This window comes from Myotis brandtii, unplaced genomic scaffold, assembly GCF_000412655.1.
Source record: "Myotis brandtii unplaced genomic scaffold, ASM41265v1 scaffold1109, whole genome shotgun sequence".
Lineage (NCBI taxonomy): Eukaryota > Metazoa > Chordata > Mammalia > Chiroptera > Vespertilionidae > Myotis > Myotis brandtii.
The window spans coordinates 52,613-69,412 of NW_005353785.1; the positions used below are offsets into that span (position 1 = coordinate 52,613).

Consider the following 16,800-nt stretch of genomic DNA (forward strand, 5'->3'; position numbering starts at 1 on the left):
TAATACAAATGTGCCCTTTTTAAAAAAGGCCAAATAGGTGGGTTTGTTTAAATGCATTATAGGAGCATTTAAGATCTTGCTTACTGGTAATTGTCATCAATTTGGCTCAAATACAGGCACTGGGGATACAGTGAAAATGAGGTTGACAAGATTCCTGTTTTCATGGCACTACTTTGAGAGGCTCACAGGACATCTGTGTAGCTGACACTCTCCATCTTACTAGTATGTGATCAATCCAGGCAGAGCTGTGTATGAAGTTCCCTTCCCTGCCAATAATGACATTTGTGACACTGGGAAGTATAAAGAAGTCACAAAATAATGTGGACTTGGGCACAATGGTGGCACATCAAGAAGTACCACCCCCCCCCCAAAAAAAGAAATACCATCCCAGAGATTTATGTACAATATGCTCTATGTCTGCAGTATCTTGTACAAAACCAAACTACCTTTCATTGTGGTCATGGATAAAACTGACATCACTGATCACAGCTCTGCAGTGGAATGGATGCACGATTTTGAGGCTTTCAGAGATGCCTTGAATCAAGAGACTACATACGTCAGTAATCCGACTTGTTCAGTGAGCTTGGTGTTAGATGAATTTTACAGCTCACTCAAGGTGGTAGGTGTATACTGTTCTGGGTACAGGCTCAGGTGAACACTTTGTGCAAGTCACCAGTGCTGTGATGACTAGGATAGTTTTTAACTTTATTGTAAGCCTACCTGTCATAATTTCAAATAAGAAAGTTATATAATCACAAATAGATTCACTTCTGTTCATCAGAGAGGTTTAAAGTTACATGTCCAAACCTGTCTCAGTAAGGAGGTGATGTTTACTAAAGTTTCATATACATATCTAGTAACCAGGTATAGACCCAGGCCCTATTTGTATTGTACTTTTTTTTTTGTACTAGAGGCCCGGTGCACGAAATTCATGCACGGTGTGTGTGTGTGTGTGTGTGTGTGTGTGTGTGTGCGCGCGCGTGTGTGTGCGTCCCTCAGCCCGGCCTCCTCCCTCTCGCAATCTGGGACCCTCAGGGGATCTAAACTGGCAGTCGGACATCCCTTTCGCAATCCGGGCCTGCTGGCTCCTAATTGCTCACCTGCCTGCCTGCCTGCCTGATCACCCCTAACCACTTGCCTGCCTGCCTGCCTGATTGCCTCTAACCCAGTGGTTCTCAACCTTCCTAATGCCGCGACCCTTTAATACAGTTCCTCATGTTGTGGTGACCCCAACCATAAAATTATTTTCGTTGCTACCCCATAACTGTAATTTTGCTACTGTTATGAATCGTAATGTAAATATCTGATATGCAGGATGTATTTTCATTGTTACAAATTGAACATAATTAAAGCATAGTGATTAATCACAAAAACAATATGTAATTATATATGTGTTTTCCGATGGTCTTAGGCGACCCCTGTGAAAGGGTCGTCGCGACCCACAGGTTGAGAACTGCTGCTCTAACCACTTGCCTGCCTGCCTGATCACCCCTAACCACTCACCTACCTGCCTGATCACCCCTAACCGCTCACCTGCCTGCCTGATCGCCCCTAACCGCCTCTGCTTTGGCCCAGCTGCCGTGCCTTCATCAGGAAGGTTGTTCAGCTGTCCAGTCTAATTAGCATATTATGCTTTTATTATTATAGATTGTACTTTGACCTTAGTGCAAAGTACCCCTGGTGATTTACTCAAAGGCCATGGATTTGGATTAGGTGTACATTCCATATATAACAGTCATGGTAAGGGTTTACTCTACCTCCATTCTTCACAGTATCTTAGAATGTGGCACATTTCTCTTAAGGAATTTTATCCCTACCTGCAATGGTTCTGAAAGTGTGGTCTCTGGACCAAAAGCATAAACATCACCCGGGAAATTGTTAGACATGGGACACTGGAGACCTGAATAAGAAACTGGGAGTGGGGCCTAGCAATCTGTTTGAATCACTGCTCTAACTTAAACAGCCTGTGACAATTCCAGGCCAGGTGAATCTCAGGTATCAATCCTCATGTCCTTCTTTATCAGAGTACCCTGCCTTTGACCATCTGGTGTCTATTCTACAATTTAAACCTTCTAAAAATAAAAGTATTTAATTTTACTAAAAAATAAATGTATTACAGAAAAATCTGGGCATTATAAGTCAGATTTGACACATAAGCAATCTTTTAGCTAAAAAAAAGTCAAGGGGTCTAATCTGTAAATTACTCCAAATCCAATGTTTCAATTTTGAGAAGGAAGATCTAGTCATTGAACTTGTGTAAGGAGATGGCCTGAGGCCTGCTAAGTCAGGTTGCAGTTTTCACTGTATTCAAGACAACCAGAAAGATAAATACAACTTTTAGAAGAAGTTTCAAGTTTTTTCTCATTCATATCTCAGTCAATGGGTCTCACACTTCTGGAATTTGTTACACCCGTGTTGTCCAATATGGTAGCCACTAGCCATATGCAAAATACTAGAGGCCGGGTGCACAAAATTGGTGCACTCGGGGAAGGAGGTGGTCCCTCAGCCCGGCCTGTACCCTTTCGCAATCTGGGAGGCCTTGGGGGATGTCTGACTGATGGCTGGCAGTCGGATATCCTTAGTGCTGCCGTGGAGTGCACTGACCACCAGGGGGCAGCTCCTGCATTGAGCGTCTGCTCCCTGGTGGTCAGTGCATGTCATAGTGATCGGTCCTTCTGCCGTTTGGTTGATTTGCATATTAGCTTTTATTATATAGGATATTCACAATCATGATCAGTTTCTCTTAGACTTCATTCTTCCCAACTATCCCCCCAAATAATGGTGGGGTTAGAGTTACAGTTTTTGGCTATTGAATGCATGGTAACCATGACCTCAGTATTATTTTCTATGTGACAGATTCAGATTTTATCTATAAGAATGGGTACAAATAAGTTCGAAGAGACAGCATGTTAAGACAACCAACATTTTATAAATGTTATTACAGAGTTACATTATGAACAAATACTTATGTATAAAAATATAATCAAGAGCATCAATTTGGTTTACTAGTAAAAGCAACTGTTACCTTAGCACCCATTAGGAAATTGAACAATGGAATGCATTCACTGATATATTTATTACAACTATATGTCAATACACTAATGTAACCAAACATAATATAGTAGACACTTAATATATTGGTGTTGGGGGCAAGGTGGCCCTCATAAACTGGTGTTATAATCAGTGAGATACCGTTTATCATTGGACTCACAGTGAACATGACTTGATTTGTAGTAATTGAATCTGAGACCACATATTAAGTTGCTTGATAAAGGGGTTTTATTATTTTTCAAAATAACCCTTCATTTTAACAAAAATTTCCAATACGGAAAATCAGATAATTTAAAACAAAAGGTTTTTTACACACTACTCTGATGATCAATAATTTGAAGCCCAAGGTCCTCTTGAGGAAATTTCTGGTTTGCAAAAGCTGTGGGAGACCATTAACTTCATGAGCCCAGTTACAGGAAATACTGGTCTCTAAAATATCATGGTCTCACACGCTATGGGGCCTTTATGGATCTAATTTAATTGAGCACGTGCAGGCCCAATTATAGGACAAATCAGCTCCAAGTATTTCACACATTTATAAGCACAGGAGCTATTGTATTCACCACTGGATAAAACTTCTGGGTAGCCACTTAAATTAGACAAATGGTATGGTACTCCAAGGTGAACGGTGAGGTTAAGGCTTCCACACCAAAACCAGTTGGAATATGGTACAAGCATGAACATGGGGGAAATTTTCAAAATTTGAACAGGTAAACAAAACTAGGAAAGAGTCAACTCAGGTTAAATGAAACTGCCCGACTGCCAAAAGTTTTTCAAAGGAGACTTCCACAGAACTCATTTGCCCAGCAAGAGTAAATAAATTTCAATTGATATAGTTTTATCTGAGACACAGCTGAGATACAAGTCACCAGTGCTGTAGTCACCACTCCAATTTGCATAGAGAAGTACAGAGAGTTACACTGAAATTGTGTATGCTAAGGAATGCCATTAGATTAGCTCCCAGGAAAATTATTAAACTCTGTAATTGTCAATTTTTCTCTCAAGGATGGATGTCAACTTCCACTTTTACATTGGTTGGGAACATTTCCTTTGTTGTTTGTTTATTTTGAGAAAGCAAAATCATTGGCACTTGCAGAGGCTTAGAACATAAACCAACATTAGAAGTAATGGAAACATAGCTAAAAGTTTTACTTTAATCACAAATTAAGAACTAGAGATTCACTTACATATCTTAGAAAGCTAAAAAGACATGTTAAAATTTTAACCAGTCAGCAAAAATGTGCCAGATTTTAATGTTCATAATTTAGAATTTATTACATAAATATATTTATAAATATATGCTTGATTTGCAAAATTATTCTTAAAACACTTCTTTCCAACATGTTTGACATTTTCATATGTTTTAAGGAAAAAACTCACCCTATTTAAATTTTAATGTGTGATTAAACCAGTGTCACCAAACTGAAAAAGAGAAATAAAAAGAAACATACTGCTGTACTGGATATGTAGTTGTTACTACAAATAATGACAACACATGTCCTATACAGTGATCATATACATGCTCTTATTTTATTTTTCAGTCATTGTCAGAAACATTTGGAGGTAAGAAAACCAACGCATCATTGAAAATATGCCCAAATGCCCTAAGACGGTATACTCCATACATCATCACATGCATTTGATTAGGAGTCAGCCCATTAAAAGTAACAGCCATATCTGAACAACATCCTTCTACTACCTGGTTAGGTTGATTAGCCATTGCCTCTTTAATAAAAAGCCCAACAGATTTGGTATTAAATATATCTTTTCCTTCAGAATCTTCTGCATTTTCTGCAAACACTCCTGCATATTTCAGACAGACTGCTAGCTGCTTATCTTCAGATATCTTCCAAATCATCCCTCCCTGTTCAGGACACTTTTCAGGGAACTTGAGAAGTCTGTTAAGTTTTTTCATTGATTCGATACTTAAGACAATTCCTCCTTCCAGAGTCACATAATCAAGTTCTCCAGATTTTACAGTGTGGCCTAGATAGAAAGGGTGTGATGGATCCTTTTTTAACAAAAAATACTTTAAATTTTCAATAATAGCAAATGTTGAGGGGCGTGCAAGGAAGAACCAGTTGTAATGGTCTCTATATTTGTCAAAGGCGTATTTATAAGCTTTTCTCATCATTAACCACATGTCATTTGTTTCCATGTTAACTGACTCAAACACTTTAACCTTTTCAGAACTGAAGAACTCTGCTTTGTCACAGTGTTTGGTCCAGGTCTCCTTCACTGCAGCCCAAAGACTCACATCTTTAGGTTTTACAAGGATGATACAGTATACCCGAAAGCTCTTACTGAGCTCCATGCGTTCCTTCTCTGAAATTTTCAAGATATCTTCTTTTTTAGGAGCTTGTATGTGATGATGCTCATGGTGGTACATTTTATTTCCATAACCAATCTTAATATGTCCTAGCATAGTGATTAAGGCACAGAAAATGCTTCCCAGCATCATACCCTTCAAAAATGAACTGCTTTCAGAAAGCATTTTTCCTATAAAGAAGAAAAAAATTCTTAGGATACTTAACAGAAAAATATTAGTTTACTTATTTGATTTGGTATTCCTTATACAAATACCTTTTGCTCTTAACATTAAAAGAAGGTTCCCAAGTTTGAAATAAGTTAGTTGCATATAGTACCAAGGAGTCTATAAATCATGAGCTTCCAATTTATACTGTTCAGTATAAACTGGAACTTTGCAGCAACACCTCTATGCAGTAGAATTTTTCTGGGAGGTTATTTTTGTACTTCATCTATGGGGATTTAATTACCCAAGTACTAAATCAAAGCATTAACCTGAGAAACCAATGTTTCATAGCTTACCTTTTTATAATCCCCTTTAAAGGAATTTAGTTTCACAAGCTTGCATTATATTATTTAAATACCTCTGCAGATATAAATAAATAGACTTTTATATCAAAACTTTCAATTGAACAGATAATACTACCAACAATGGACAAATTACCAATGGTATCTGTGCTGGCATTTTTTGTTCTCAACCTGGTGCTTTATTTAACTGATGGCTGCTGTCCTTAGGTGTTTTGAGTATATTTAAAACAAGTTTCTTGAGACTGACACCATATATGTTAATATTTACCCTTTTGTTCCTAAGACTAAATGGTTTCCAATAAGTATCCCAACTAGCTTATGCAATAAAAGCCCATAATGAAAATAAATTATTTGCATAAGAACTGAGTCAATATAGGCATATCTAGGAACCATTAATGACCATTTTTATTTCCTCCCAAGGCATTTTCTTATTTTGGGGGGCAGTACAAGGGGTGAGGTCTACATTTTTATTTCAATTAGAAATGAAAAGAAAAGCCAACATTAAATACAACTATTGAGATTTTCCCCAATTTCCCATCTATCTCCACAAGAAATGGTTCTACTTAGCTACTGAGATTTTTCCCTTTGACTCTTAAAAGTTGAAAGGGGTCTTAGAAGCTACTTAATGTCATTTCTCATTCTACAGATAGGGAAACAGAGGTCAAAAGAGTTTAAGTAACTGACCCAAAGTCACATAATTAGTCAATGGTAGGACTGAAGTAGAAATTAGATCTCTTGACATCAGTCTAATGTTTTTTTCTATTAGAGAATAATGATCTCAGCAATGTTTCTACCCATATTATCGATAACTTAATAAACAAGTTACAGAATAACCTTGTTTTCCTACAAATGAAAAAAATGTGGGATTTGTTAGCCACAATTGACATTTTGCACACATTTCTATATTGCTACAAGCAAACCATTCCTTTATTTTCTTCCAGAGGAAATGGACTTTGACTTCTACTAGAAGGACAGGTGTGGGATAGCTTGGCAGATGTAATTCCTTAGTGGGGCTGGGAGGTGGGGAAAGAGGAAGGACGGTTTCTTGTGTCACCCATGGAACTTTTAAATAAACACAGCTCTAAGGAGGAAAATAGAATTGACAGAAAACAAGTTCTACCTAATATTACAATTGTCAGATGCACTCTATAATTCAGATAAGATTTTGGCATTTCATCTTCTGGCCAATATGTGATAATTCACACGTCTCCCAGCTTGATAAGGGCATATGTACGTCAGAATTCTTCCAATGGGGATTCTACTCATGTATTACTCACACCAATTATTCTAAGGGATATATATATTTTTCCATTAAGGGAGACAGAAAAAAATTACACTGGAGGTGAACATGATGGGATATTTGGTGCAGAGGAGAGGGAAACTTAAAACGGCGCAGGGCACAAATGAAGCATATCTTACCAGAGTGGTTTTTGAGATGCATCTTTTTAGGTGAAGATAGCTGGGGGTGGAATATGGAAAAGGGAGGAGGATTAAATGGAGACCAGAAGTGAGAGGGAGGTCATGGTCACCTTAAGACCCCACTGAAGGGCCAAGAAGGGCCTCCAGGAAGGTGGCTCTAAGTATCTCTCCCCCGATCCCCAACTACTCCCACTGCACCTGCCCAGGGAACCCCGCCTAGAGCATGCTGGGAGTCGGCTAGGACCCAGGCCACCCGGAAAAGAGGGACGGGGCGGGCACCTCTGGGGGTCGCTCCGGGTGCAGGCTGATGCCCAGGCACTCACCCGCGTCTAGAAAGACTCAGGGGTGGGAAAGCGCAGCCGCGCAAGGCTTTTCTCTCACGTTCGCGTGCCCCTCGGTTACGCTCTTGGCTGGGCTGCTCTAGATGCAGGCGGTGTCCTCTCGTTGGTTTCGCTGAAAGTGGGGAGGGCCAGGAAGTGGACGCCGGGAAGGCGGGACAGCGGGGCGGGACAAACGAACCCTTGCCCGGGCGGAGCGGCGGGCCGGCGGAGAAGTGGGCAGGGCGGCGCGCACGCAGCACGCAGCACGCCCCTTTTCCCCGCCCCCTGCCGAGGTCAGAGAAGTGCGTCTTGCTGGCGTGACCTGCACGCTGGTTTGTACCCAATGGGACCTCCAGAGAGACCTGCGTGCGTCTGACCTGCTGACACCTCCTACCTCTTCACTTTCCCTGCGTGGAAGCTGCGAGAGCTCGGGAGAACTAGCGAGAGCGTTGCTCTTGCCGTTCTAGTGTCAGATTTGTTAATGTTTTCTCTAACATTTGCCGTCGTCATTGCACCCACTAATTAACAGAAGGTGCTCAACCCGGTACTACTGGGCTGGGACGAAAATGCAAGGCACAGAAATAGTTATTAAATTACGAGGGCAAGGATTCGCTATGGTTTTTGGAATGGCATCTGAAGCCTCAGTCTGGAATCCAAGCCTGTCTTCACTGCGTCCTGTGGTATGCTGGGAAAGTTACTTCACCTTGCTATGCCTCAGGCCCCTTCTTTGTAAAGTACGGGAAATATCACTGTAGTGCTATCTCATAGGAGATTAAATGAGATAGTGCATATGACTCCATCAGCAAAAGGTCAAGCATAAAGTAAGCATTCGTTAAATGTTGGCTATTATTTTCACCCCTGCATCACTAGTAGTTAGCCTAGTGCTAGCAGTAGACAATACATATTTGTGGAATTAATGAATGCTAGAGCTACAGAAGAGGAACCAGGACCAGGATAAGGCACTTCCTAAGGGTTACAGAGAAATTAAAGGCAGTGGTGGGACTAGAACCCAGGTCCTAATTAAAAGTGCAGAACTCTCCGCTAAACATGTTATGTGCCTTTTAAAATTAATTTTTGTGGCAGACAGGTTTTTTTTCCTTCTAAAAAGCACAAAGTCTTACAAATATTTTAAATGTACCGTTAGTAGGTTCCATCCAAATAACATTGAATGGTGACTTAGGCCTGAGTTTCTAAAGACAATATACTTGAGTATTGGCAATAATCCAGTGTAGATGGAAGGTTTCAAGAAGCACTGAAACAATGGACAAATAGATTTTAGGAATTTACTATCCTGGTAGCACTACCCTAAATTCTGGAGTTATAGTGGTGAACAAAATTAGCCCCCCCCCCCTTTGGAGCTCTCAGCGTAGCAGGGAAAAAAGACAAATTATTCATTACAAACAATTATAATGGTGTTATGTTCTTTAAAGGAATACAAAAACCAATTTTAGTACTGGGAAGTTTGCAGAGTATCTTCACTATATTTTGTTAAATAATATATATTGTCTATTTTCACATCATATATATAAATATGTACATATGTACATACATAGGTAAGTGAAATGAGTTGCAGAATAATGCGTATAGTATGATTATACTTCGGTGAAAGCAAACAAAATTTTATATATGTACACATATTTTTTATCTGTTTGTATGAGCAAGGAGAGTTGTAGAAGGCTCCTCAGCAGGCTGTTACTATTTATTACATCAGGAAGTCCAGGTGTGGGTGATTACTTTTGTCTTTATACATCCTCGTATTGCGTTGTTCCACTGGTTATAATAAGCATTTGCTATTTTTGAATTTGAAGAATAGCTAATAAAGGGATCTTTAAAATTAGAGGGACAAAATGTTTAAGAGGAAAAGAAACCAGTAAAAGTACCCTTTAAAGAATGAAATCTTACCTTTTGTGACAGCATGGATGGACCTGGAAGGTATTATGCTAAGGGAAGTAAGTCAGACAGAAAAGACAAATACCATATGGTTTTACTTATATGTGAAATCTAATGAACAAAATAAACAAAGTAGGAACAGACTCATAGATACAGAGAACAGACTGACAGTTGTCAGAGGGAGAGGGTTGGTGGCCTAGGTAAAAACGTGAAGGAATTAAGCAGTACAAATTGGTAGTTACAGAATAGCCACAGAGATGTAGATTACAACATAGGGACTATAGTCAGTAATATCATGATAACTATGTATTGGGCCAAATGGGTACTTGAAGCAGTAGGGGAGCCACTCTGTAAAGTACATGATTTTCTAGCCACTTTACATCTGAAATTAATACAGAATAATGTTGAATGTATACTAATTGGAAAATTTAAAAAAAGAAATTAAAAAAAGAAACCAACAGACTAACTAGAAAAAAAGTAATTCAGGGGACAGAAAATTTGGGATAACCTAATGAGCAGTCTATGCACTGTATATAAGACAGAAAAATAACATGCAGTTAATGTCTGTTAAAATTAAGAATATTTATACTCTTTGGCCCAGCAAACCCACTTCTTGTGATCTCTCCTCCAGAAATTAAAGCACCAAAATGTAAGGCTAAATGTATAAGGCAAATGCATTGTTATTTATAATAGCAAAAGTAGGGAATATCCATCAATAAGAGAATAGTTGAATTAATTATGGTGCATCCACGTAGTGGAATAGTAAGCATAAAATAAACATCTTATTTCAGTAACCTGCATTAAACACTTCACTAAACACACTAACCTGCACCTTGTGGGGGAGGGTTACTTTTGAGTTTGGTTGCCTTTATGTACCCAGTAGGTAAAGCAGAATTGCATTCAAAACTGACAACCCTGCATTTTTGGTAAAGCCCTCCTGCCAAGTACATGCATTATTCAGCATGAGAAGTGATTAATATCTAGTAATTGGTGATTCACTTGCATATGAGCCCTCAAATTTTCAAAACCACTGGGAAGGCCTTTGGGAAATGAACATGGCTTTCTACAACAGTTCATTGGAATAATAAATATTGAAGAAAATCTAAGGTTGTTTTCTACATAACATCTTTTTGGAGGGTTAAAAATGTCTTCTGTATTTACCAACATTAAGTACCTCTGGTACATGTACCTATTCTGCCTAGAGTTTCACAACTGTTCATCTTCAATAAACAAATTCCCTTGACTGAACAAATTCATTATTGTTTCCAGTTGAGTATAGTTTAGTCCCTAAATGAATCTCATTTGTGTGTTCAGACATAGTTATGTTTACAATCTTGTTTCAAAAATGTTTTTCCAGCTCTGGCCGGTTTGGCTCAATGGATAGAGCGTCGGCCTGCAGACTGAAGGGTCCCAGGTTCAATTCCGGTCAAGGGCATGTACCTTGGTTGCGGGCACATCCCCAGTAGGGGGTGTGCAGGAGGCAGCTGATCAATGTTTCTCTCTCATTGATGTTTCTGTCTCATCGATGTTTCTAACTCTATCCCTCTCCCTTCCTCTCTGTGGAAAATCAATAAAATATATTTTAAAAAAATGTTTTTCCATTTGATGGCTGTCTGAGAGCTTTCCTTTTTTTAAAAACCCGTTTGCCTGCCAACAAATATATATTATGTGTTTGCAGTAGGTCAGGCACCGTGCTAGGTATTGTTTCCTTTAGAAACTTTACTATGGGAAATTTCAAACATATACAGAAATAGAGAGAAAAGTACAATGAAACCACATGTTCTTTTTGGGAAGCTTTAACATAAATTCAAAGCCAATCTTGTTCATCGTTCATCTCTATCACTTCCACTTTCCTCCCAGGTTATTGTGAAGCATCTTTAGGACATATAATTTCATCCACAAACATTTCAAAATGTATTTATAAGAAATAAAGGCTTCTTAATCCCCCCTCCCCACAATACCACTAGACAACTAAAAATGAATAGTTCTTTAATATAACCAAGCATCCAGTCAGTTCAAATTACCAATAATATCACAAATATCATGCTTATTTTTAATAATCAAAATCCAAATAGTCTACACATTGTGATTGGTTTTTGTGTCTCAAAAGTCTCTTTTTTGTCTATAGGTTCTCTCGCTCTCTCCACTCTCTCCACCCTGCCTTGATATTTTTTTGTTGAAGAGATCTGTTTTTTGTCTTGTACAGTTAACCACAGTCTGTGCAGGTAGCCTCATCCTGTTTCTTTAATATGTTTCTCTGTCCTTTGTGTTCCTTACTAGTATAAGCAAGTAGTTGGATCAAAAGTAGGGTTGCCAGATTGAGCAAATAAAAATACAGGGCGCCCAGTTAAAATTGAATTTCAGATAATCAACAAATACTCATTTAGTCTAAGCATGTCCCAAATATAATGCATAGGACACACTAAATATTGCATGGGACATGCTTACACTAAAAACAAATTATTGTTTATCTGGAATTCAATTTTAACTGGGCATCGTGAATTTTATCTGGCAATTGTAACCCTAATTGTATCTGTCTCTCTTTTTTTAATCCTCACCAGAGGGTATTTTCCCATTGATTTTTAGAGAGTGGAAGAGAGGGGAAAGACAGGGAGAAATATCAATGTGAGAGAAACACATCGATTGGTTGCCTCCTGCATGTGCCCTGACCAGAGCCTGGGCCAGGGTGGAACCTGAAACCTAGGTACGTGCTCTTGACCCCTTGACCGGAATTGAACCCAGGACCCTTCTCTCCGTAGGCCGACGCTCTATCCACTGAGCCAAACTGGCTAGGGTGTGTCTATCTCTCTTTGTGATGATAGCTGCCATTGATGCTTAATGCCTAGATTCATAATTCATTAGAGTTGCAATATGGTGATCTAATTTTCCAAGGCATATTTTAAAGAGGAAGTTTGATGTAGTGATTAAGAGGTCAGGCTCTGGCACAGGAAGGATATAGTTTGAGCTCTGGCTCAGAGGTTTACTAGCTGTGTGACCAGAGGCAAGTTAGTTTCCTTCTCCCAGCCTTAGCTTCCTCATCTGTAAAACAAGGCTACTAAGAGTACCTATTTCATAAGATTTTTTTGAGGATCAAATGAGTATGTGGAGCATTTAGAACAATGCCCATACATAGTAGATATTCATAGGAGCTAGCTATTAGATCTAATGAGACTCTTGAATTATGACCTTTCAAATTCATGATTTTCCAATATTAAAAAATTTAAAGCCTACATTAAACAGTCAAGTTATATTTTCACATTATTAATAAAAATAACAATAAAGATTTATTGAATGAATAGCCTCTCATATTTGTCCAGTGACTGGTCTTATCCATTTTTTTTATATCTGGAGAATCTTGGGTTTAGGGTGGTGACTTGCTCTTGCTGTGTGTAAACGTTAGGAAGTACACAATAGATCAAGGACAGGGTCCTATCCCAAGACTCTTTAAAAAATAAATACTTTTATTGATTTCAGAGAGAAAAGGAGAGGGAGAGAGTTAGAAACGTCAATGATGAGAGAGAAAATCATTGATTGGCGGAGTCCTGCATGCTCCACACAGGATCGAGCCTACAACCCGGGCATGTGCCCTGACCAGGAATTGAACCCTGACCTTCTGGTTCATGGGTTGATGCTCAACCACTGAGCCATGCCAACAGGGCCCAAGACTCTTTTGATGGAAAATATTAAGTGAGCAAAATTGTGTGGTCCTCCCTCTGTGCAGCTCTTTCATTTCTTGGTTCCAGTGACAATACTATCTTGCTTTCTTTTTCAACTTCTTGTTTCTTTCTCAAACTACTCCCTACCCCCATTCTTGGTGTCTCTTTCTCCTCTTCTGAATGTAGTTGCTCCCCAAGGTTCTATCCTTGGGTCATTTTTATTGTTATATTCTCAACCTTAGATACCTACTTAATAGCTTCATCTATTCAAATAGCTTCAACCATTAACCTCCAGGAAGATGGTTTCCAAATCTGTATTTCTAGCCACTATCTCTTCCTGGAGTTTTGGACCCAAAATTGAATAACTTGTTTGATATCTCCATGTGGCTGTTTCAGAGAGAATCTTACATTCAATGGGTCAGCTTATCTGGATCCATATTTTAACCAATCAACTGTAAACAAACAAAAAAGGAGAAAATTTGCTTAGTTACTGATGATATTTAGTATTTGGTGACATTAAAAGCTTAATGTTAACTTTTTAGAGGAGATAATTATATGTGGCTATGTTAAGACAGTCTTTCAGAAATATATATTGTAGTGTTTATGGATGATATCATATAATGTCTGGGATTTACTTCAAAATAATCCAGTTGGAGAGAGGAGGATGGGTAAAGGTATTGAAACAAGATTGACAATAACTCAATTATCAGTGAGTTGATAATTGTTGAGCTATGTAATGGGTATATAGGGCTTCAGTATCCTATTCTCTCTGCTTTTGTTTGTGTTTGGAAATTTGTGTAATAAAAATGTTAAAAGCTAAAAAGCATCCAAAACTAAATTGATTAACCTTGCCTACATCTATTTCCTGACAATTTTTCTATTAATGTCCCCTTATCTTCTCAGTCACTTATGCAAACCCAAAGCCCTTTTATTTTTAAAAAAATATACTTTATTGATTTTTTTTATAGAGAGGAAGGGAGAGGGATAGAGAGTTAGAAACATCGATCAGCTGCCTCCTGCACATTCCCTACTGGGTATGTGCCCGCAACCAAGGTACATGCCCTTGACCGGAATCGAACCTGGGACCCTTGAGTCCGCAGGCCGACGCTCTATCCACTGAGCCAAACCGGTTAGGGCAAGCCAAAGCTCTTTTAAGTTCCTTTTTCTCCCTGACTTCTACACCCAATCAGTTGCTAAGTCAGGCTGAGACCCTTTAGAGTGAATCCTGTTTCTATCCTTTCTTTTTCATTCAAACTGCTATCCTTCTAATAAGTTCCTCATTATTTCTTGCCTAAACTAGTGTAATGACATTCATAAATTCCTCCCCACTTCCAGTCCCTTCTTACTTGGTTTATGTAAAGCATGTAACATAGTGCTTGATACTTAATCCCTCCTCTCTTTCGCCTGACTTGTGAATTTATCTTCCTTACTGCTGCCTGCTTAGCCTTCTGATACATCATCATCCCTCTTCCCTGAGAGAGACTGCTCCTCACTCCCTTTCAGAATGCTTTCCTACCAATCCCTTCTGGATCCTGCAACCTCACTGCTGCCTCCACTTCACCCTAACTGCCATGTGGAGGAAGCATGTGTGACTGAATTAAGACTGATCTCTCAGTTCCAAAGTTAGATATAAGATCAGGGGAGTCTATACCTATAGACAAAATGGTCATACTAAATGTGAGTAAAAGAGAAGTTTTAAAGCTGCTTCTTGTCTCCCCAACTCAGTGGGGAAGAAAAGGAAGGATCTCTAGTCCAGAGGGATCTGCTTCTAGATCCAGGCAGGGAAGGATAAATGCTGATGGCAAAGAAGGAGCTTCATGGATATTACTCTTTTTTAAATTAATTTTAAAATATATTTTTATTGATTTCAGAGAGGAAGGGAGAGGGAGAGAGATATAGAAACATCAATGGTGAGAGAGAATCATTGATTGGCTGCCTCCTCCATGCCCCACTCTGGGGATTGAGCCTGCAACCTGTGCATGTGCCCTGACTGGGAATCGAACCATGACCTCCTGGTTCATAGGTTGACAATCAACAACTGAGCCACGCCAGCCGGGCAAGCTAGTGGCTTCTTTTTTTAAAATAAATCTTTATTGTTCAGATTACACCCTCTGCCCTTACCCCGCCCCCCACTGTCCTCATCCATAAGTGTACAATTTTTGTCCAGTCTCTTCCCACACCTCCCACACCCCTTTCCCCCCGAGAATTGTCAGTCCACTCCCTTTCTATGCCCCTGATTCTATTATATTCACCAGTTTATTCTGTCCATCAGATTTTTTATTCACTTGATTTTTAGATTCACTTGTTGATAGATATGTATTTGTTGTTCATAATTTTTATCTTTACCCTTTTCTTCAAGAATATCTTTCAGCATTTCATATAATACTGGCTTGGTGGTGATGAACTCCTTTAGCTAGTGGCTTCTTGAGGAAATACATCTTTCCTCGTCTGGCTAAGGGAAGAAAAGCAAGAGCTGCCTCCAGCGGATCTCAGGGGCAGTATCAGCAGTATGGACTGAGGAAAGATCCTGTAGCCCAGGACTGTCCTAGAGAAATGGCTATAGAACATTTGCTTTTGGTGGTCTGGCTGGGTATAGTTCTGCTATGGAGAGCAGCCAAGCATTCAGCGACTGGACTGATCAAGCACAAAGAACCCCCATCCTTTAAAAAGAAAATTCTGTAAGTCAGCCAGTCACATTCTTCATTTTAAGCATAACACTTTGCAACTAAAACCAAACTGCTGTATTATAATCAAGATGCATCAGCCTGTTTTATATTTAAGGCCCACAGGCTTCAACTAATTTAAGGGAACCATCTGGTGAGAAAAAGAGAAAGTCTTATTACAAAGTGGCATTGATTTCAGGCTCAGGCCTCAAAAGGGATTGTCCGTGGGACCCCACCCAATTTCCTGTTTCAGTTCCCAGTGCTCCTGACCCTACAACTTGGGGAGAAAGGGCACAGCTTTGGAGTCAGACAGGTTTAATTTCTCCTCCAAGGCTCACAAACTAGGTACCTTGAGCCACAGGACTTCTGAGACTGAGTTTCCTCATTTAGAAAATGGGAATTAGATTATACCTGAGGTTTTGGGGAAGATTAAAAGAAATAGAGTTGCCTTGGCCAGGTGGCTCGGTTGGAGCATCATCCTGTACACCAAGATTGTGGGTTTGATTCTGGTCAGGGCACAAACCTATGTTTCAGGTTCCATCCCTAGGTAGGGGCATGTACGGGAGGGAACTGGTTGATCTCTCTCTCTCTCTCTCTCTCTCTCTCTCTCTAAACATATCCTTGGGTGAGGATTAACATTTTTAAAAAAATATTAAAATAAAATAAAACAAAGTCTCCCAGAGGGCACCTAGAACTATTGCTTCCTTTTCTATGATCCATAACTTAATCCTCCATCTTATCCCCTGTGAGCCTTGTTCTTCTTGCCTTCTTTTCCTAACATCCACTTTCACATGCACAGACATGAGCATGTTTTAAAACAGATATTTATACAAAAGGTCTAAAAGACAAGCTTTTTTCATTTTTTAAAATCCTCACTCGAGGATATTTTTTAAAAATATATATTTTATTGATTTTTTACAGAGAGGAAGGGAGAGGGATAGAGAGTTAGAAACATCGATGAGAGAG

General features: G+C 39.2%; 1 protein-coding gene across 3 annotated transcripts; it reads right to left on the bottom strand.

The window, feature by feature from the left end:
• Positions 1 to 2,909: 2,909 nt before the first annotated feature.
• C1GALT1C1 (C1GALT1-specific chaperone 1) lies at positions 2,910 to 7,859 on the bottom strand. 3 transcript variants are annotated; one of them, XM_014544417.1, is made up of 3 exons: positions 7,629 to 7,859; positions 7,306 to 7,345; positions 2,910 to 5,550 (listed from the first exon to the last, which is right to left on the bottom strand). In XM_014544417.1, the coding sequence occupies exons 2-3, from the start codon at positions 7,325 to 7,327 to the stop codon at positions 4,589 to 4,591; spliced, it is 984 nt and encodes a 327-aa protein (XP_014399903.1). In that variant the 5' UTR covers positions 7,328 to 7,345; positions 7,629 to 7,859; the 3' UTR covers positions 2,910 to 4,588. The 3 variants fall into 3 exon arrangements, with proteins under 3 accessions (XP_014399903.1, XP_014399910.1, XP_005857437.1); XM_014544424.1 differs by having other exon boundaries at positions 7,585 to 7,859; XM_005857375.2 differs by lacking the exon at positions 7,306 to 7,345.
• Between the last annotated feature and the right edge of the window lie 8,941 nt (positions 7,860 to 16,800).

Bases quoted from the DNA above. Each gene is read 5' to 3' on its own strand.
- C1GALT1C1 (XM_014544417.1), bottom strand. From the start codon at position 7,327: ATGCATCTCAAAAACCACTCTG. The intron at 5,551-7,305 runs GTAAGATATGCT...TCTTCTTTATAG, and splicing joins GCATCTCAAAAACCACTCTG to GAAAAATGCTTTCTGAAAGC.